This window comes from Platichthys flesus, chromosome 12, assembly GCF_949316205.1.
Source record: "Platichthys flesus chromosome 12, fPlaFle2.1, whole genome shotgun sequence".
Classification (NCBI taxonomy): Eukaryota; Metazoa; Chordata; class Actinopteri; order Pleuronectiformes; family Pleuronectidae; genus Platichthys; species Platichthys flesus.
Genome location: NC_084956.1, coordinates 2687594 through 2708616, shown reverse-complemented (window position 1 = coordinate 2708616; position 21023 = coordinate 2687594). Strand labels below are relative to the sequence as shown.

The 21023-nt window shown below is 41.9% G+C and overlaps 2 protein-coding genes across 3 annotated transcripts in view; both read right to left on the bottom strand.

The window, feature by feature from the left end:
• Positions 1 to 715: 715 nt before the first annotated feature.
• rbm45 (RNA binding motif protein 45) lies at positions 716 to 6731 on the bottom strand. Of its 2 annotated transcripts, none has more exons than XM_062400954.1 (11): positions 6418 to 6731; positions 5590 to 5712; positions 5284 to 5410; positions 4942 to 5067; positions 3874 to 4044; positions 3544 to 3673; positions 3036 to 3129; positions 2363 to 2520; positions 2005 to 2080; positions 1767 to 1905; positions 716 to 1267 (listed from the first exon to the last, which is right to left on the bottom strand). In XM_062400954.1, exons 1-10 carry the CDS (start codon positions 6691 to 6693, stop codon positions 1789 to 1791), a joined length of 1398 nt encoding a protein of 465 aa, XP_062256938.1. In that variant the 5' UTR covers positions 6694 to 6731; the 3' UTR covers positions 716 to 1267; positions 1767 to 1788. The 2 variants fall into 2 exon arrangements, with proteins under 2 accessions (XP_062256938.1, XP_062256939.1); XM_062400955.1 differs by having other exon boundaries at positions 3886 to 4044.
• An 8335-nt stretch (positions 6732 to 15066) lies between these two features.
• LOC133966169 (uncharacterized) overlaps positions 15067 to 21023 on the bottom strand; it is a 61277-nt gene continuing 55320 nt past the window's right edge. Inside the window, exons 10-14 of the mRNA XM_062400952.1 lie at positions 20258 to 20431; positions 19605 to 19778; positions 17943 to 18119; positions 17389 to 17562; positions 15067 to 15583 (exon numbers count right to left, since the gene is read on the bottom strand). Of these exons, the coding sequence (XP_062256936.1) occupies positions 15574 to 15583; positions 17389 to 17562; positions 17943 to 18119; positions 19605 to 19778; positions 20258 to 20431 (709 nt within the window). The 3' untranslated portion in view covers positions 15067 to 15573. The remainder of the gene's footprint in view (positions 15584 to 17388; positions 17563 to 17942; positions 18120 to 19604; positions 19779 to 20257; positions 20432 to 21023) is intronic.

Genomic DNA, 21023 nt, shown 5'->3' with positions numbered 1-21023 from the left:
TCAAACAGAACATAGCAGCAACCAACCTTCACTGGTCTCAGCTTCGGTGACGAGTTGGAACACATTTGGAAATATGCTTGGAATGTATAGCAGTAATAAAGGCAGTGAACTTTTCAGCTTTAGTGTCATGGATTTCAAAATAAATACTTTTAAAGATCCAAATACTTTGAGTAGTGAGATTTATTCTTAAGTGTGTCCCCAATAAAATTCTATTGTTAAATGAAACTACGGAGACATCAGCAACACAACTTGATTCAGTAGGTTGTTTCTAAAATTAGCCTCATGACCTCCCTCAGTTGCCCAGGTCATTATCTTCCACTGAAACAAAGATTAGTGAAATAATAAGAAATGAAACACCTAGTAAACAGGAGGAAAACCTACAGCAACTAAAACCTGAACCAGTTTTCATAATTAAACCTGATTGTATAGACAGCCGCCTGAAATGATATTTGAATTTGACCTGATTCATGTTCACATAAAAGAACTGACAGATATTTCCATTTAATCGAAGCATTTTCTTGAAACACATAATACTGTATGAGAAAGTTATTAAACATTAACCACAAACACATTCATACCTGCCACTGTGCTGATCCTAGACAGCCCAGCTCAGACTTTTATATTTCACATGATGAAAAATCGTATTAAAAACATCAGTAAACTGTCCAGTTATATACAGATGGCTACAGAAGAAGAGGTGAGACGGACAGTAAGGTGTTTGGAACTTATTTTTATTTTTATCAAGACAGAAAGAAAATTACAAATCACAGTTGCTCAACATGAGATTACAGGTCACAGCAACAGAGGGAAAAATAAGGACCCGATCTGAAATGAATAGTCTAGATCCAGCTTTACAATTCCTGCGTTAAGTTTTCTCAAAAATAAAAGGTTGCCAAAGTAAATTAAATGGTCTCTTCTGTTGATATAAAAAAAAAGACGTGCTGCTGTTGCTGTGGTTCTACTGTTCATCAGTTAGTCGCGTTGCGAAGACTCAGAGTCATGGCTCAAACTATGAACTTAAAATAAAAGAAGCATAAAATCTGGACACTGGTGACAGACAGCTAGACACAGGATAATGATGCTGCTGCTGCTCACACACTGGGGAGGTTTACGCTCCCAGTGCACTTGTTCTGTCAGTGAGTCGCGGCAAGGTCACGGGCCAGAAGTAAGGTCAGACAGGTGTCAAAGGTCAGGTCAGAGGTCAGGAGGAGGACTTGATGTCGGTCGGTCGGTCGGTCAGGTCAGGTGTCAGTGTCATGACAGTCGCCTGGGGGACAAGAAGCTTCAGTGTTACTCACAGGAAGAGAAAGAACTCGACAGTTACTCGCTGATGTCTCATCCCTGGTGGTAAAAAGTGATTGACAGGTGTGTGTGTGTGTGTGTGTGTTTGTGTGGATGGAGAATAATGACCATCTACAGCCTCTAATGGAAGAAGAATGGTTCTGAGAGATAAGTATATGAGTGTATTTAGATGAGGAAAAGCCCAGCTAACAACTTAACCAGCTTTCTTTGTTACAGTAATGGAGGATTTTTAAAAAGAGGCAGCGAGAAATACATAAGAAAAGATCGAGTAACGTAAACCTGACTCACAATCCGTCCTCAATGTGTCTCAGGTTAAATCTGTACTTTCATGTGGTTGAGCTCTATCTGATCATAAACCATCACGTTAAAGCCAGATTCATTAAATGGGATTAAAACAAATAACACATTGGTCCGAATGTGCTGGGATTCATCCTGGTCCCTGCAGCAGTGGACGTGGTACTTACCGCTCGCTTCGGTCAGGAGGTCTCAGTAGGTGCGAGGCCGTTTGTGCGACTCCTCTTTGGGAGGATCAGCCAGCATCACCTTCATCTTCACTCCGTTGACGACTCGACCGTGAAGCGCTGCCAGGGCGTCGTCTGCACACTGATGGACAAGAGGGGAGACGAGCAGGGTATATTAAGAGAGACTAACTTTACACAGCCTCCATCTTTCTTATGGTTAGTTATCAGTCCAGACTCTCACCTGTTTCTCTGCATACTTCATGTACCCAACTTTCCTTCCTGGGACCAAATGGACCTCGATCAGTGAACCAAAGCGACTGTAGTGACAGACAGAGACACAGTGGGAGAAAAACATTTAATTTAACCACAGGAACATTTGTAAATGCTGATTGTCTGCTGCGTCATTGAAGAGCACTTAGCCCGATGCCCTCATCCCGACAAATGGGCAGTGACTGTGCTTTCGAGTTGTGATCGATTGAACCTTTGACCCTCTGGTTAATGGACCATGATTCGGACCATTTGGTGACGTGTATACACAATGTGTTATTTTACTGATGAGCAAAAAGTTCAAGTTAACAGACAACACAGGATGAACTGACCAGAAAACGTCCTCCAGCACATCCGGGGGCAGCTGGGCGGGGGAGAACACGACAAACAAGCGCTCCTTGGTCTTGCTGTCAGGTGGAGCGAGCTTCTTCAGCGGGGGCAGGTTGACGTCTGTCTGAACCCGAGACACTGTAGGGACGGAGGAGAAACCCTGGAGGACAGAGAGAAAAAAGCCAACAACTTTCATATTTTTTTTATTTTTACACCTACAAAAATCCAAGGTTAGTGTGTGTGTGTCTGCAATTACCAACTTTATACCATTAATTATTTACCCTGCAAAATGTCATAAGTGTCAGAGGCCTGGAGGAATAATTACCCAGAACAGTAATTCACTTTGAAATGTTGTTTACCGGGTCTGTTTTCTGAAGTTTGGATTTCGTCTCTCAAACCACGGAAAATAAAAAGTTTTTTCAGATTGAACAAATTGCACAGGCAGTTTGTACGGTTGATTCCTGTGGTGCAGGTTTAATAAATGTGTGAAATACAAGACCAATGTGCAGAAATCGAATTTTCTTTCCTACAAAAGCTTTTAGAGAAGTCTGCGAGTGTTAATCTTACAAAAACACGATGCAAGTGACAATTGAAAAAGTGGGAAAATAACTCAAGAGGACAAACGGGTCGATCTGAGACCAGTTTGTAACTCAGGCATTGATTTGCTGGACTTACAGGAGGTTTCATCACTTGACTGTTGGAGGGGCCGTTCCACACTGAAGACATCATCTGTGCTGCGACAAACTGCATCGCCATCCGACCTACAGGACTACACACAAACACACACAGATTCAGACAAACACAACATTGTCCATATTTTGCAGCTCAGACATTGTTGGTTTTTATGGTAATTTCAACCTTTGGAGAACTAACTAATAAGAACTTTATTCATGCTATTAAGATAAAAGTGAAAGATCAAGGATGTTCTTATATAAAGAGAATTTCCTTCTTCATCTCTGCACCCGACATGGAACAGTCACATCCACACATGATGAATATTTGACAACAAAGAGAAGGTGAACATGAAAAATTTAGCTGTTTATTATCTGTGACATTTTTGGTCCCAATTCTTTAATTAATGGATGCATTAACTTTAAAGGGCCCTTCTGCTTCATGCCTCCATTAACGTCTGGTCCCGTTGTGTCTTTAGTACACACGTGTGCATGTGCGTGTTTGTCTGTACCTGTTTCGGTCCTCTCCATCGTCAAAGAAATTTACGACCAGTCTGTTTCCAGGTGGATATTCAAACCCATTCAGCTTCTCTTTGGCATAAACTGCTGATCCTAGGTTACTGTAACGAATCAGTGCGTGACCTGAGAGCGCGGGACAAAAACACAAACACATGAGTTTCAAGTTTAAATCAAGAAAATAATGTATGAACTTATATTAAACAAGGATCTGACTCGTGTTCTGACAGAAGCAGTTAAACACAGACATCAGCTGATCCACCAGTTCACAAACACAACATTAAAGACATATTAGGTTTATTTAAATCCCGAATTAGATCACTAACCTTTGCTCATACCGTAAGAGTCCCTCTGCAGCTCGCAGTACTCCATACCGGGGATGATGTCAAACAGTGCAAAGATCTGCTCCTGAGTGACGGCCGCCCGCGTTGAAACCATCAGACTCCTCGTGAAGTCACCGGAGCGGAAGTCCATGGGCTGGTAGTTCCCAGGGTCACCTGCAGGGGGACAAACATTAACCTAACACACTTAGAAGAAAATCCTACATCTGGGACTACAACATTGATTTGAATGATAAATGAAGAACTACGAAAGTTGGAAAACATCCAATTAAACAGTGTCTCCTCCACCCTCCACACCCTTCACCCTCCTTCTTTTCTAGTCTGTTTCAATGACTGTGCGTGAATATCAGTGGGTTTTAATCAGGTGCTGTGTAAATGGTAAATCGCTGACTAATGAATCATCTACAAACTCCGGCACATAGAGCTACAATGGCCTCCATAAACAACCCATACTGTCACTGTGGCAGTTAGGTCTTTTGTTTTTCATATTTCAGCTGATGTTTAATATGTAACCTGGTGCTTTGCTGCCACCTACAGATCAGAGGAATAGTGGGAAACCACCGGCAGGAAAACAGGGACACACTCAGATAAACATTCCACGGCTAAAGGGGCCAGTGTCACTATCTGAAATGTTTGTCAGATGGTTGGATCAGCATCGTCCTGGATTGGCTGACATTTTTATAACAGGTTTTGAGACCCAGTTCTAATAATTCTGATACACAGTTCACACATATTACAGGATTCAGTATGGTGTCTCATTTGGGAAATACTTAACTAGGGATGTGGTAAAAAAAAGAGACCAACCACTTTAAGAATTCAGGAAAAGAAAAGTCTGTAACATGAGAGTTGTGTGACACATATCACAAAATCTGATTTGATTGCCAGTGCTGTGTTACATTCACAAGTTCCTGCCAATTAATTTAAATAGGAGCCTATTCCTGTTTTTAAGATGGCTGCAAAGTCCGAGAACTTTGACTGAAGCTGATGAAAAAAAACTGAATACAAATATGACAGAAAAAGCACAGATTTAAGATGCAAAGGAAGTGTTTGTACCCATTGGGGGGGCGTACTGGTTCATGGTGTCGTTACCGCCCATGTACTCCCCTCTGTTGGATCCCCCACTGTAATCCTCTGATGATGTCGCTTTGGTGCGAGGTTCAGCCAGGATCGCCCTGTAAGCTGATGACATCGTCACAGTAATGAGAAACAACAATGACCAGTAGAGATTTAAACACAGTGGGACGATCACGCATGGAAACACAGTAAACATTATGGTAAATGTATCTTAGGCATTCAGGTATGAGCGACACATGTTTTTATCATCTGCAATAAAAATTAGAATCTCAGTTAATCTCCTGCTACTAGTTCTTGAGCAAATAAAGAAAAGAGTCTTACTTTTGTCACAGTTCTCTATGGCGTGTGCAGCCTGGGAGGGTTTGAGGTATCTCACGTAGCCCAAACCTTTACTTTCCCCCGTGAGCTTGTTCTTGATGATCACACAATACTCAATATCTCCATAGTCCTGAAAGACAAACAGTGATGGAAGTTATAGCCTGATTTAATGTTCTCGAAATGTTCCTGTTGTTGTAAACCGGTTTGACGTGTACAATCAAATGTGAAAGACAAACTGTGGAAAGTATTTTCTTTAGTTCAATTGTCTGAAAGGCCCAGAGGAAGTATGTGCGAGGGAGGTGTCGTTACTTTGAATGTGTCTTTGAGGTCCTCCTCTGTGAAGCTTTTAGGGATCATGACGAAGATCCTGGTCAGCTCTTCATCCTCAACGTCTCTGTGTCTCGTTGATGACCGTGACTGGGCAATGAATACCTACGTGACCGAAGAGAGAAGGAACAAAATGGGTACAAACATTGTGTTAGAACTTGAAAAAAACAGACAAATTTACGGTGAGACAACCATAATTTAAGATTTTCAAGCAATTACATGCTTAACTTGTTATATAACCTGGATTTCCAACATTTAAAACATGAAACCCAACAATTTAATTGAACTCTTTAACTTTTATTGGTATTCATTAATTTTATCCATGGACTTTGTAAGGCACACCTTGTTTGCCAAGTGCTGGGAAATAATGATTGAACCAACAACTTCTCTTTCTCTCTTAACTATAATGTTTATGTCGGTTGCTTTGGAGACTCAGACAATACAATGGGAGATAATAGACATCAATCTGCACTGATGGGAACACATTTCTGTTCTGGTTCATCAAGACAATCCACATTCCGACCTGTTGTTCTCTGGGACTACCTGAGGTTTCAGGGGTTCACTGGATCAACTGGTTACACTGGGACACACAGTAGTCATCAGAAATGAACCTTCACACCAAATTCATCTCAATCCTCAGTAGATTTAAAGTGAACTATCAACATCTGGAATAAGAAGTGAACTTACTTCTAAGTAGCTAGCCTAGCATGCTAACAAGCCACTCTCCAATGCTTTTAACGGACATTTAAACAGCATTAGCATCAAACAGATTTGACCCCCTTGTGTACCGGGTCACGGTGTCCGCTTTACCTTGACGGGTTTCGACGCCTCCGCAAGCTGCTTCCCGTGCATCTCCTCCATGGCCAGGCAGGCCTGCGAGGACTTGGAGAACTTGACGTAGCAGATGCCTTTGGACTCCTTGGTCTGCTTGTCCTTCACGACCCAGACGCCCTGGATGTCCCCGAACACGGAGAACGCGTCCCGCAGCGCATCCTCGGTGATGGAGCGGCTGGTGACCACGAACAGCCGGCTGTTAGGCGGGTCGTCCAGGTTCTCGGTGGGCTGCTTGGTCGGGTACTCCTCCATGTTTGTTTCCTCTGTGATCAGTGAAGCGGCGGCTGTTGTTGGTGCTGGCGTCAACTGCACTTCCGGTTTCCGGTTTTCAATCATTAACTTTGACAATCATTACAAAACAACCAAACAACAACAACCAAACAGCTTCATACAGATTCATTTATTTAGCTGATAATTGGTAAAAGGTAAACAAACTCAATAGTTAGAGCTGAAAAACTGCAAAGAGAGCGAACGTTTACTGCCATCTGGTGTCTGGGAGCACTCAATGCACAAGGATGCTTCATAGAAAATACATATTTGATGATTAACAGTTTAACTTTATCACAAGTAACTATAATTAAAAAGTAAACACATTCAACCAAATATGTAGGACTTGAATTAAGAAAAATTGTTGTTTGTGAATATAAATACACATCTTTCTGCATGGTTTATTGTGTAAAATAAAAGTAACACATAAACACTGATATCTCTCTGAATAAATTTACCAATAAATACAATATTTTTTATCTTTGATTTATCCGATGGGCTGATTTGAGTCTTTATAAATAAACATATATACGAAAAATAATAATCAGCAATAGAGAATCAGTTATTGTCAAGTCGATAAACATGTACAAGGAATTTGTTGTGGTATGTTTGGGCATAAACACAACATAAGAAATGTGCGATACATATGAAAGCATGTTAATTTTACGTATGAACAGTGTGACTATCATTAGTCACTTTCTAGAGATTTCAGTGGATAAATGGAAGCTTGGAAATGCAAGATAGAAGTTCACCAAAGTCATGAGCAGTCGTTCTCTGTTCTTTTTTTAAACTTTTCATCTCCTGATGAGTAAAATCCTAAATGTGTCACATACAGAAAGATTCCACACAGATTTTTAAAAATACATTTGAATAAAACATTAAATGTGCCATAACATGATGACCTCTCCACACAGTGAGAACTTGAGCCTGTCAGGAACTGACTCTGTCAAACATTTCTTATCCTGAAGTCACAAAGAACTATATATATAGGGTTAGGGTTAAAAGAATCTTATTCTCATTATGACTATAGGTTTGTCCTACTAACCCCACCAACCACACTCATATTGAAACAGATTGCACTTACACCATTTCAAAACACTGCTTTCAGTAAGTCATTAACAAGTAGTGCATTGGAATTGTCCAAAGTGGACATACTATAAACTATAAATATAAGAATAAGTTGACAAAAGTGTCTCCATAAAATAACTAAAACTGTTCCACACAAGAGGCCAAAAATGTCCACTGTCTTCAGGACATCATCTCTCAGACACTTTCTGTCCCTTGTCTCTGCTGTGAACCTCCCATCATCAATTATTTCCCAGCATGCTTCTGTTCCCAGAGGCTGCTACAGTCTCCCCTGGTGGTTGTTCTGAGATGGTGGTCCAGAACGTACAACAAGAATCTTCATCTACGTTTGTATAAAATGTCCTCGGGTCAGTTTTCTATTAAATATGGTAAAATGTTTATTAAACAGTTTCCTCAGAGACTAACAAACATAAACACAGAACGTGGTTCTACACACATGGAGACATACTGAGGGACAAAGGGAGAACAGAATAAAGGAAACTTAAATACATATATGTGACTGTTTACAGAGTTCATTCTTCATGTGAATAAACACAGTCGGTGTGGAGGGCCATCTAGTGGTGAAGTTACATACTACAACAACCTCCTCTGATTCCTCTGGAGCTCTGTCTCCACTCTGCCTCCCAGCAGCAAGGCCCAGTCAGAGCCGCTCGACACACGCTGCTGCTGCTTCAGCCTCTGGATCCTCAGGACACAGCTCAGCCTCCGTCCACACACACTGTCCTCTTCACACTCAGCTCCACTCAGTCCTCCCACCTGTTGAGAGAAGAACAGAAATCAGTGTTACAGAGACTCACTTCATCAGCTGTGAGTCAGTGATGCAGCACATCCAGTAGAAAGAGCAGCAGGGACTTCAGTCCTGTTCAGAGGTGGAGCAGCTTCCTCTCTGCTTCATGTTCACGTGTTGGAATGAACAAGCTAAGAGCTCAGTGTGTGTCCTCTGCATGTCAAAGTGCAGAGTGGACACCTGAGAGGTGGATTTACTGCTGTTACAGGTGAAGCCATGTTTCACTGTGTGTTGATGAACATCTGCTTCTGACAAACTGGGACCAGATGAGACAGACGGACCTCAGCAGAGGTTCTGCTTAATAATAATAATACAGTTCATTTTTAAACTGTAATATAACAAGTCTCAGTTACATTTCTTTGCAGTAAGGGTTTGATAACGACACCTTAGGAATCATTGTCACATTTTTTTCATAAATTTATTGGCCGTTATATCGGTATCAGATTTTCTTTCACTCTAAGATGGATATGGTTTTTGAACGAACTCTCAGAAACTGAAGCTTTAGGATGTGTCTGCTGATGCAGCTGAGATGAAGCTGTTAGAGCAACGTGACAAGAATAAAGTAGTTTACAGCATCTCCATGACAACAGGGTTATTCTTTAGAGCAGAATATTGTAATTCTCAGTTCAGAATAAACAGTAAACTTACTTTAATTGTGTCCTCTGAAGAATCTGATTGTGGATGATCCGTTTTGGGTTTGTTCAAAATAAATAATCATTAGAAGAAACATCAAATAATACATGAACAGCAGAATTATTGAAAATATTAATATTTACCTTTCGTCTTCTAAAGTAGAAGAATCCAGCACCTAATGCTACACACACAACAAGTACCACGACCACAATTGCTGCAGCTGAAACTGAAAAACATGTAATTCAGAGAGTAGAACTGTAGCATCAACAAAGTGCAGTGATGTGTCTTCAGTGTAAAGTGCAGTGTGTGTGTGTGTTCCTGTTCGCCTGACAACATGTGGACATGATGCTCCTGATGAGCTGGAGGAGCCTCAGGTCTGACAGTCGCTCTGAGGATTTCATCAATCAGTTCTCGTCTCATGGGATCTTACCTTTCTCTATCGTCACGTAGCTGTTGATGAAGTGCGTCTCCTCTTCACTACTGAGTTCACAGGTGAACGTTCCCTGGTGATCTGAAGATAAGTGGTGCAATGTGAGGCTGCCTGACGCTGACACATCCTCCACCTGCTGCCTCCACTGCTCTGAGACGCTGTGGAGGCCGTCGACCCCGGTCTGGTTCACAATTATCTGACTGTGGTTGAATTTCCACACCCAGTATGTCGGGGGTTTGGTGTTTGGAGCAGTGCAGTGGATTGTTGTGGTTTTAAATGGTAACACACGGACGGGAGCTGAAAAGAAAAGAGATCAAATAATATCATCGTGGTCAGAATGTGGTTTCAGGCTCTGATGAGACTTTCTGAACATTTTCTATCAACAGAATGATTCATGTGGAGGAGGGTGTGGCCTTGGAATGATGAACTGAACTAGAAGGTCACTCAGTGGAGCTGATATCTCCTCCAAGGCCCAACAGTCAATTCAAGCTGCACCACATCTCACACACATCAGTCCTCTCAGGGAAAATGTCCAGAAAGATCCAATGTTAAAGAAAGAAAACTAATGGATCTGTTCAATGCTCCATTTGTTTGTTGGGCTTTAAGCAACATTACACAACAAGTACTGGAGAGATTTCCATGACACTTGGCAGGAAGGTGTGTTATGGGTCAGGCTCAGAGAAGAACTCATCAAATGTTTGTGTGGATCCAGGATTTGTTGTTTTTCACATTACCATTATGAGAGAGGACGTTTTTCAACATTTTCATTGATTTCCCTGCGACTACCTGATGAAGATGAAGAAACAATCTGACGAATTTAGAGAACTGATATTTATGTGTGTGAAATTTGGTGCAGATCTTGGTCCTGGTGAATTTCAATGTGGTTTCATAAGGAGACTGTTGGGCCTTGTGGAGGTATAGATATAAAATGTAAGTTATCTGTAGGAGCAGATATAAATATGCAGCAGTAGGTGAAACAAGCAAAGGTTCAGTTCCATAGAGCAGATTCAACGTACTGGGTTGATACCACACCGCGCTCCTCCTGCCATGGTGAGTGCTGATGCTGCAGATCAGAACAGTGTCTCTGTCTGACAGTGTCAGTGTGCTGCTGATCTCATAGAGCTGCTGCTCCGTCTCCTTCACTGTGGTTTGGCTCTGAAGGGTCAAGTTGGACGGAGGCCTGGTGGACCAGGTGAGCTGCGGCTCGGGGTAGATCCCCTCTGAGCGGCAGGTGAAGCTGTCCTCCACCTGCTCAATGTCCACGTGACGCACCGGAGCTGCAACACAACATTTCTCTTTATAACTCATTGATCATCTTTACCTCATGCACTGTGGTGCTCTTCATTAATTTGACATATTGTGCTTATTATTTAACACGTCACATATGAGCCATTATGTGGTGCCTGCAATATTAGCTGTGTCTCAATTCAGGGGCTGCATTTGAAGACCGAGCTCCAATGAGTGGATCCGTCCCCGTCCAACCTGTCCCAGGATTCATTGCAGTTTAGTCACTAACATTTTTCAAAGAGGTAATGGTGCCGGCAAGCAACGAGACGTCCAATGCTTCAGTATCAGCTTCAACTCAACCCAACGGTACACATGTTAAACAAGGTAACAGCAATAAGAGACAAATATAATTTCTAGTATTTGTGTTCTGTTTTCACTGTGAGTTTCTTTACCAGCTGCTCTCAGGTTGATAATTGACACCTCCCTGACTCCAGTGATGGTGCTGGTGTAGCACTCGTATCTGCCCTGGTCCTGAAGCTGCAGCCCCGTCAGCCTGATGGAGGCGTTTCCTCTGGAGATCTGATCTGTGAACAGCGATGTCCGGCCTCTGAAGCGCCCGCTCTGGCGTGCAAACTGGTCTCTGGCACTGTAGTAGGAGTGGACACGAGTGTTTCCTGGTTCCACCTGCATCCAGTAAATGACTGGGTCTGGACCAGGTTGAAAACTGCAGGGTAAGATGCAGCTCTCCTCTAAAACGCAGGCGACCTCATCATCTGTGAGACACCGGGTAAAAAAACAACCAGTTCAGGATCAACTGTGGTGAATAGAAGCTTTTTTCAAAGTGCAATTAGAGCATTTGCTCACAGACGGATTGTGAATGTAAATGTCCTGATGGAACTGTCTGTCTGGCTGTTGACAGTTAACATACAGTAGTTTTGTTGAGATGCATTTATTTATTAGTCCCAAACACATGCACAGACATGCAAAGGCACACTCATGCAGGTAGGGAAATTTAACCTCTGCTTTTGACCCATCTGGTGCAGGACACACAGAGCAGTTAGCGACCATGTACCTCGCCCGGGGAGCAGATGTTGGGGGAGTAAGGTGCCTTGCTCAGGGGCACTAGACAGGGTAGGGAGAATCCTCTTGGATTTTGTGGGCAGATCAATCCAGGTTCGTCTTTTGTTGTCTCTCCATGGAGTCGAACCAGAGACAACCAGAGACCTTCTCTGCCCATAGTCCAAGTTTCTGCCACTAGACCACCGCCTCTCCTTATCTGAGCTGCTTTCACAAAAAACAACCTCCTGTCACACGAGGCATTTTAATGTGTCACGTACATTTACTGTCAAACCAAAGATATGAACTAAAAGAGGCTCAGATTCACACCAAATGGAAAGTTGTTTGTTGATCACAGAAATGTTGATTTAGAAAATTTACTTCAAATCTGAACATTCTTTTCGATGAGAAGAATTTAGGATCTGGAAATTTAGACATAAAGAAAGTTTTTTTTTTTTTTAATCCTGTGTGTGTGTGTGTGTTTGTGTTTGTGTACATAAAATAACACACACGCACACCCACTTTCAAAAGAAACCCTCTGTATAAACCTCTGGTATAAACACAGCTTAGCTGCAGAACCGGTTGATCATCACCCAGTGTGAATGTAAGCTAATTTATTTAGTTGCCTTATTGTGAAGGTTTGTTCAGTGAATTTGTGTTTCCTGTCATCCTAAGCAATGTACCGTATTGGACCTTTATTGTGAAGGGTATTCAGCGGAAGCTGTGGTTGTTTTGATTGAGCTTTGACTTAATGCAGAACTTTAACAACATGTCCTGGTTCAAGTCCACATTGTTCAGTTCTTATTTTACTGTGAAGTGTCAGTAAAGGAGAATAAAACCCTCGGCTCCATGAACATCAGACAAATGAGAAACAACCAGTGACACCTGTTATTGCTGGATGGACTCACACTGGCCGCTCTACGACACATCAGTGTTTCAACTGGTTTCCACAAACAGACACTACAACCAGAGGAGAACAAGCAGCATATAAACAATTAAAATATGATTGTAAGCAGATATCAGTGTTTTCGTGTAGATTCCTGCAATTTTATCTAAACTATAACTGGGGACAAATACTGTAGAATAATGTGCTGTTAAAATTATCATTGAATGCTTGTATAATGTTTTTGGTTTGTACAGTTTTGTTGGATCACAGACAGGAAATAAAGACGGACAGCACCCAAAAATTTGATTTGTATAGCCCATATACACAAATCTACATTTGTCTAATAGAACTTAACAAGATGTGACATCCTCGGTGTGACAACCACATTATTTTACATTTTAATTTTCCCCCTTAAAAGGTTTGAATTTTTTTTCCAATTGAATTGTTCATGAATAGAACAAGTTCTGACATGATTTGTCTTGGTCTCATTTTTTTACATCACAAAAACCTGGTGTTTAACAGGGATGTGCAGACATTTTATATCCACTGTACAGCCTATAGTCTACACAGAAACGCTGGTGTGCTTTTATTTTGATATGTGAAAAGCCCTAACCCATTTATCTCTATGACATTAATTTAAATTGTGTTGAAAGTTCATTTTCACTGTATATTCTGCTGTGAACCATGCGCGGAATGTGGAGAAACTCGGAGAGACCTGAACCACGCCTCATCAAAACTAGTTTGTTAACATGGGAGCGGATCGGCTGGCTTTTCATTTCAGCGTCCATGTGTGAAGACAGCATTAGTAAATTACAGAGCTGATAATTATTCAACCACAAACACTTTAAAAACCCAATTCAGTTCAGTTCTGTTGACGATGAGGTTTCAATGAAGAATAAAAGAACACAACATCTGGTGTGAACTGTTTTACCTCCAGCTCAGTGAGAACATGTTTCTCTATGATGTTATAAACCTTCACAATCATTTCTCATGTTTCCTGCTTCGTCTGATGGAAACCAACATGTCTGTACAAAGTACTACGTTCAAACAGAACCTGTGATTTCTGAGTAAGATCAGACTTCACGTACCTGCTGTGGTGAAAGTCCACATGATGAGGATCCACACAACCAGAGACTTGAACACAGACATCTGTCTTTCATTCTGTGAGAACTGAATGTGGATCAATGGAAGAAGAGACAGATTAACAGCTGGTTGGACTCATGACACCGAGTCAGAGCAGCTGAGGTTCAGACTCTGCAGCTCCGATCTCTGCAGAGTTCAGACTGTAGACTCACAGACTCAAAGTTCCACTGTGAACATTGTGTAATGCAAACTGAAAGTGACTCTGTAAAGTGCTCCTCCCCCCCACAGGTGGAGGTAAAACCTGTCAAGCAACAGGTTTACTCACCGAACCACCGGGTCTCTGCTCCTCCGTGTCTGTTACTGAAGAACAGGCCTGAAACCTGGTGAACTCCTAATAACCGAAGCTAAAGTCATAAAGACAAACGAACAGTAAACGAGTCAAAAGCTTCTCCAGCGACTGATCCCGACACGATCACAGTGGATGTGAGAAGTGAGTGAACACGGTGTAAATAAAGAGGAGCTTGACCTCGAGGTCAACACATTCAGGACATGTTTCAGATATCAGGTTGATTTGAACCTAACAAACACACTTCAGCTTTCCTGGAGCAGCTGCTGCATTTATTCACCAACTCACCGACTCACACTGTGATGTGTGTTTCTGTACTTTCTCTTTCTGCCTGCTGTTAAGTCATGGGTTCTAAACCTTGTTCATGTCAAAATATTACATATGAATGTGAACTAGTTCATTTTCATCTGCATGAACAGAACTTCAAACTAGTTCATTTTAAGTGTAAACTGGGTATAACTTTATACATTACTTTATACTTAGGGTTAGGGTTAGGGTTAGGGTTTTTAACCCTAACCCTAACCCTAACCCATAACTTTATAAGCTGTGTTATCAAATATATTTTGAGGCTCCAGACAAGTTTTATTTGGGGGAAGAGGAGAAATGGCTCTTTTGATAGTAAAGGTTGCTGACCCCTGATTGAGACAAATCATTGCTCCGGTCACATAAGTTCGACGTCATACGAAAGTCTGATGATCAACCACAGTTTAGAATGACTTACATTTACATTTAAATATTAATGAAATCCTGTTCTGTATTTAAGCTTTTAATCCCCTGATGAGTAAAATCCTAAATGTGTCATATACAGAAAGATAACACACAGATTTTTAAAAATACATTTTAATAAAACATTAAATGTGTAACTTTTTTCTATCCGTATTGGATATATATATATAGGGTTAGGGTTAAACAAATCTTATTCTCATTATGACAATAGTTTTGTCCTATTAACCCCCATCAACCACATATTAAGAATTTCTCAAATTCATATTAAGACAGATTGCACTGACACCATTTCAAAACACTGCTTTCAGTAAGTCATTAACAAGGAGTGCATTGGAATTGTCCAAAGTGGACATAGACTATAAATATAAGAGAATATAAGTTGAGACAAGTGTCTCCATAAAATAACACAAACTGTTCAACACAACAGGCCCAAAATGTCCACTGTCTTCAGGACATCATCTCTCAGACACTTTCTGTCCCTTGTCTCTGCTGTGAACCTCCAATCATATCTTAATCAATTATTTCCCAGCATGCTCCCGTTCCCAGAGGCCTCTGGATCCTCAGGACACAGCTCAGCCTCCGTCCACACACTGTCCTCTTCACACTCAGCTCCACCTGTTGAGAGAAGAAGACATCAGTGTTACAGAGACTCACTTCATCAGTTGTGAGTCAGTGATGCAGCACATCCAGTAGAAAGAGCAGCAGGGACTTCAGTCCTGTTCAGAAGTGGAGCAGCTTCCTCTCTGCTTCATGTTCACGTGTTGGAATGAACACGCTAAGAGTTCAGTGTGTGTCCTCTGCATGTCAAAGTGCAGAGTGGACACCTGAGAGGTGGATTTACTGCTGTTACAGGTGAAGCCATGTTTCACTGTGTGTTGATGAACATCTGCTTCTGACAAACTGGGACCAGATGAGACAGATGGACCTCAGCAGAGGTTCTGCTCTGTATAAAGAGCTCCTGGATACCATGCTGATGAGGAGAGGCTTCAGTCCCACTGATCTCAGAGCTGTGACAAAGATCCACCTGATCAGTTCTTCACTGATGAAGTGAGAGAACAAACTGTCTCAGATCAGATGAAGACGAGTCGTGTGAGGCTGTCAGCTGTGGTCCAGCTTCATTTCCTGTTCACATGAAAACAACAACAACTGTCGTTTTCACATCAACTCAATCACATGATCCCAAGCAGCTTGTGGCTAGTCTGATTGGCCGACGGTTGTCTCTCTGTGTCTCTGTCCAATCCTGACGTCTGTCCTCATTGTCCTCTCACAGCTTCACTGAGGAAACGTTGAGGCCTGAACTACGAAGACACTTCAACGTGTCCAGGAGATCTTTCTGAGATCAGCTCAACTGAACCTGACAGACACAGTAAGTCTAAGTGGTCACATGACGCTGGTTATCAACTCGTTAAGTTAACTCCTCATCAAGATCTGAGCCTGCACATAAAGGGGGTGGGGTTTACTTTACTCAGTTTGACTGACAGCACAGCCTCATATTTCACAACCAGGATCAAACTGTTCTATAATGAAAATCAGAGGAGAACAAACACATGATCCAGAATAAAAGAAACTCAGTCACTTCTGCTAAATGCAGGAAGAACAGCTGGTAAAACATCTGGGATTGTGTCAATGTGTAAGTTACAGCGCCCCCCTGGTGGCATTTGGTAGAAATATATTACTTGACCACAACATAATAACGTGTGAACGAGATAAATAACTTGTGGCCACGTGATCTGAATCTGTTGTTTACTAACAAGACGAGTGGATTGAGAAACGTTTGAAACCCAGGATGTGACACACACTGTTTCACTGTCTCTGATGACACGCACTGTCTAACTGACTCTGAGGACTCACACTGTCTCAATGTCTCTGAGGACACTCCCTAACTCTGAGGACACTAGCTGACTCTGAGGACACTAGCTGTCTCTGAGGACAGACACTGTGGTGAAACCTCTGACATCACTACTCAATACAAACACATGGACCTGTCTTCAGGAAGCTGACTGAGGTCATCTGGTGTTTTGGTGACAGGATGAGTCTGGAGAGATTGAGATGTTCTGGGTGAGTCAGAGATCAACTGAACCAACCAGACTTTGATTTAAACTTCACTTATCCGTCCCTTTAAGGAGAGTGTGCACCACACAACAGTGTAGAGTCACTCTGGTCAGTGGGCGGAGCTTCTATACGGGTTGATCTCCAACTGAACCTGGAGAAGGTTAGCCGTTCATCAGAAGTTACCATGGTGATTTACCTCGTTAAGAAGTGGACGAGCTTCGTAGAACTGAAAAAACTAAACCTGAAGTTAACCTGATAACCACACATCCTGCTTGGTAGCACAGATCCTGGATCTGTACTGTGATGCTGACTTTGTTAAGTTAAATACTGATGAAAGCAGCGTGGACTGACTCCAACCATCTACTGACCTCAGAGTCTCCAGTCGACAGGTTGAACTCTGCTGTAGATCAAGCAGCTCCTTCACTGCTGAGTCCTGCAGGTCGTTGTTACTCAGATCCAGTTTTCTCAGATGAGAGGGGTTTGACCTCAGAGCTGAAGCCAGAGAAGAACAGCTGATCTCTGACAGACTGCAGCTCCTCAACCTGGATAAAGTATAAACATTTACTGTAATTTAAACTGCGTTCATGGGTGAAAATAACAGACATATATTCATGTGAGCACAGACTCATAACATGGAAGATAAATATGAAATCAGACATGTTGGACTAAAAACGAGTCCTGATTCAGTACAAATAGATTATTTGGACCTGGTCTCTTTCCTGAAGATCAGTTTAGGAAATCTAGAGCTAAACTCAGTGTTTTAACAAGTAGCTGAATATTTAAAATGTCACAGATTAATTAATGAATGGATTCATGTTATGTATAAAGAGGAATTATGTCAAATTAGAATTAAATTAAATAGATTGTGTATAAATGCTGTATTATCGATATGAGATCTACAAAAGTAAGTCAGTGAACTGACCTCAGAGTCTCCAGTAGACAGGTTGGACTCTGTAGAAAACCACACAGCTCCTCCACTCCTGAGTCCTGCAGGTCGTTGTTTCTACTCAGATCCAGTTCTCTCAGATGAGAGGGGTTTGACCTCAGAGCTGAAGCCAGAGAAGAACAGCTGATCTCTGACAGACTGCAGCACTTCAACCTGGATAAAGAATAAAACTTAACTGTAAATTAAACTGAGTTCATGTGTGAAAATAAAGGACTTTGACTTGACATCACTGTCTCTGTTTTCAGACCTGAAGTCTGAGTCAAGTTGTTCTTGACATTTTCTGGAGCTTTTCCTGCAGCCTCCTAATAAAGTTTCTGGGTGAGTCCATGTGAGAATAGAGCAGGTGAATGTCCAGAGGATTCACAGAGAGCGAGTGGACGTGTTGATGAGGTTTCTAACACGTGACTGACGTGACACTGGAAGAACACAAATATCTCAGGATGAAGAAGAGGAGCCGTACACGTAGAAGACGAAGACGTCAACTTGAAAACACGAGGAGATTCCAGAGCTGTTGGTGATGAGGGCCGACGCCGGTGTGGATGAGCTGTAAACAACAACACTGATCTTTGCACAGCAGGATTTATACGTCATGTCCGGCCTCCTGCTGCTCCACCCGTTCTTCATATGTGAAAGTCAAACTCCAGAAAATGTCCAGACACTATTTTACAGAGTTCATGACTGAAAACAGCTTGAAAGTCCTCGTGTCCTCGGGGTTCAGTTGTTTGTAATATGTAACTTCACCACTAGATTTCTCTAAATATCTTGCTGGACATGTTCAGGAGTCGTACACGTGAGCAAGTGGACTACTTTCACATGTACGACACCTGGAGACGTCACTAACTCCTTCACAGTGAATCTCTAACTTAACATAATTTAACATAACCATGGTTATCATGGAGATATGTGTTTTGGCTCCGCCCCTCGTCTGAATGTTCCCCCATGTTCCTGTTGCTGTGAACGAGTCGGACCTGGACAATCTCCTGCTGCTGCTTCTGTTCCACAAAATGTCCGACCCACTTGTCAGAACATGTTCCACAGTTGATGTGTGAAAGGGCGAGCAGTTATATGATCATGTTTTCTTGAAGTGGTGATGATCTGAGCAGCAGTTTGACCAGTTGAAAGTGGTGCAGGGAGCCTGAGGAACACGTGTGTACAGGGCGGGACAGAGATCTACTGGTGAAAAGATAAAGGCGTGGACGACCCCGTGTAAGTCCTGAAAGTCAGTCCACAGGACCACCGGGACAAGTTCTGGTTAGCTTCCACAGAAACATTACATGTACACATTGTCCAGCATTTGATTGTTTCTCTGTCAGTAAAACTTCAGTCACATTGAGCCTGACTCTGTCCTCAGCGCTCATTCTACAAACATCTCTCAGCTCAGTGTCAGTGTTCACTGTTAGGAACACATGTTCTGACCTTTGACCTTAAAGCTCCAGTGTGGACGATTCAGGTGAAAGGATCCATTGTTAGAAACTGAATAGAAAAGAATCCTAGAGATGTTTTCACTAGCTTCATCTGAATTATACCAACTGTTGTTTTCTTTACTTTAGAATGAGCCATTTATATTTATATACTTTATATTTAAATATATACATTATATTTACACTGAACCTTTAACATTAAAACATGATGTCTGACCTCAGAGTCTCCAGTCGACAGGTTGCACTCTGTAGAAAACCACACAGCTCCTCCACTCCTGAGTCCTGCAGGTCGTTGAAGCTCAGATCCAGTTCTCTCAGGTGAGAAGGGTTAGAGCTCAGAGCTGAAGCCAGAGAAGAACAGCTGATCTTTGACAGTCTGCATCTTTCCAACCTGTATAAAAAAATATGAATATTTGAATGTGTCCTCCTGTTGTTGTGGATCGTCATCATGTCAACACAGACTCTCAACATGCTGCTGACCTCAGTCCAGTCTGTGAACTGAAGATAAACATCAGATCAGACCTGTTGGACCATTGTTTCATTCATCAGCTTCTTCTCTGTGTGTTGGTCACTGAGCAGGTTTGTGTAATTAAACACTGTTTAAAGTAGGGATGGCTCCTGACACTCACTTCCTGTTTGTTTCTATACTTGTCCAACGTGTTTCAATAAAAATGTGTCTTATTTTGAAAACCTGAGGAGGACCAGTGCTCGGCCTCAGTCCACATGTTATTTACTGACACTTTCTTAGTGATCAGGCTGGGTGAGTGACAGATGACTGAGGGACAGTGAGCAGAGCAGAACTGAGACAATTTAAATAAATAATGACCCAATAAGAAAGAGAGTCTGAAAAGTGAAGAAGGATTTAAGGACCTCAGAGTCTCCAGTCGACAGTTTGGACTCTCCAGTCCAGAACACAGCAGCTTCACTCTTGATTCCTTCAGCTCATTGTCCCTCAGATCCAGTTCTATCAGAAGTGAGGAGTCTGACTTCAGAACTGAGGCCAAGACTTTACACCGAGTCTTTGAGAGTTCATAACCAGCGACTCTGTAATTAAAGGAAAATATCTGTTAAAATAAAATCAGAAAACAAAAAACTCATACAAAACGTGATCATGTGACCCTCACCCTGTTAAATCCCCTCTTTGCCTCATGAACATGTTAAAAACTCCTCAAGAGAATCCTTCAGATTTGGTTCAAGCGTTTGTGCTTCAGACTAAAAGAGGAACTCATTAGATCAGGTGGTCAAAGGTCAAAGGTCAAGGTCACACAACATGTGCATGGCCTGTTGAAGTCTCAAGTCTGTCTTTAGAGGATTTCTTCACATTTTGACCAGTTGGACTCAAAGATAAACTGATTAGATTTCAGTGGGCAAAGGTCAAAGTTCACAGTGACCTCATATTATTGTGAATGCAACATGACAGGAACCATCATCCTCATATCCTACTCTCACACACACACACACGCACACACACACACACACACACCTTCCAAAACCCCACTTAGGAGGGTCACACTTATATTTATGAATTTTATAATTTCTATTAAAGGCTGAATGCACAAGCCTAAATATATAAAATGCAGTTGTGCAACTTTATCTGTTCAATTCACAATATTCACATTAATATTAATTCATATTT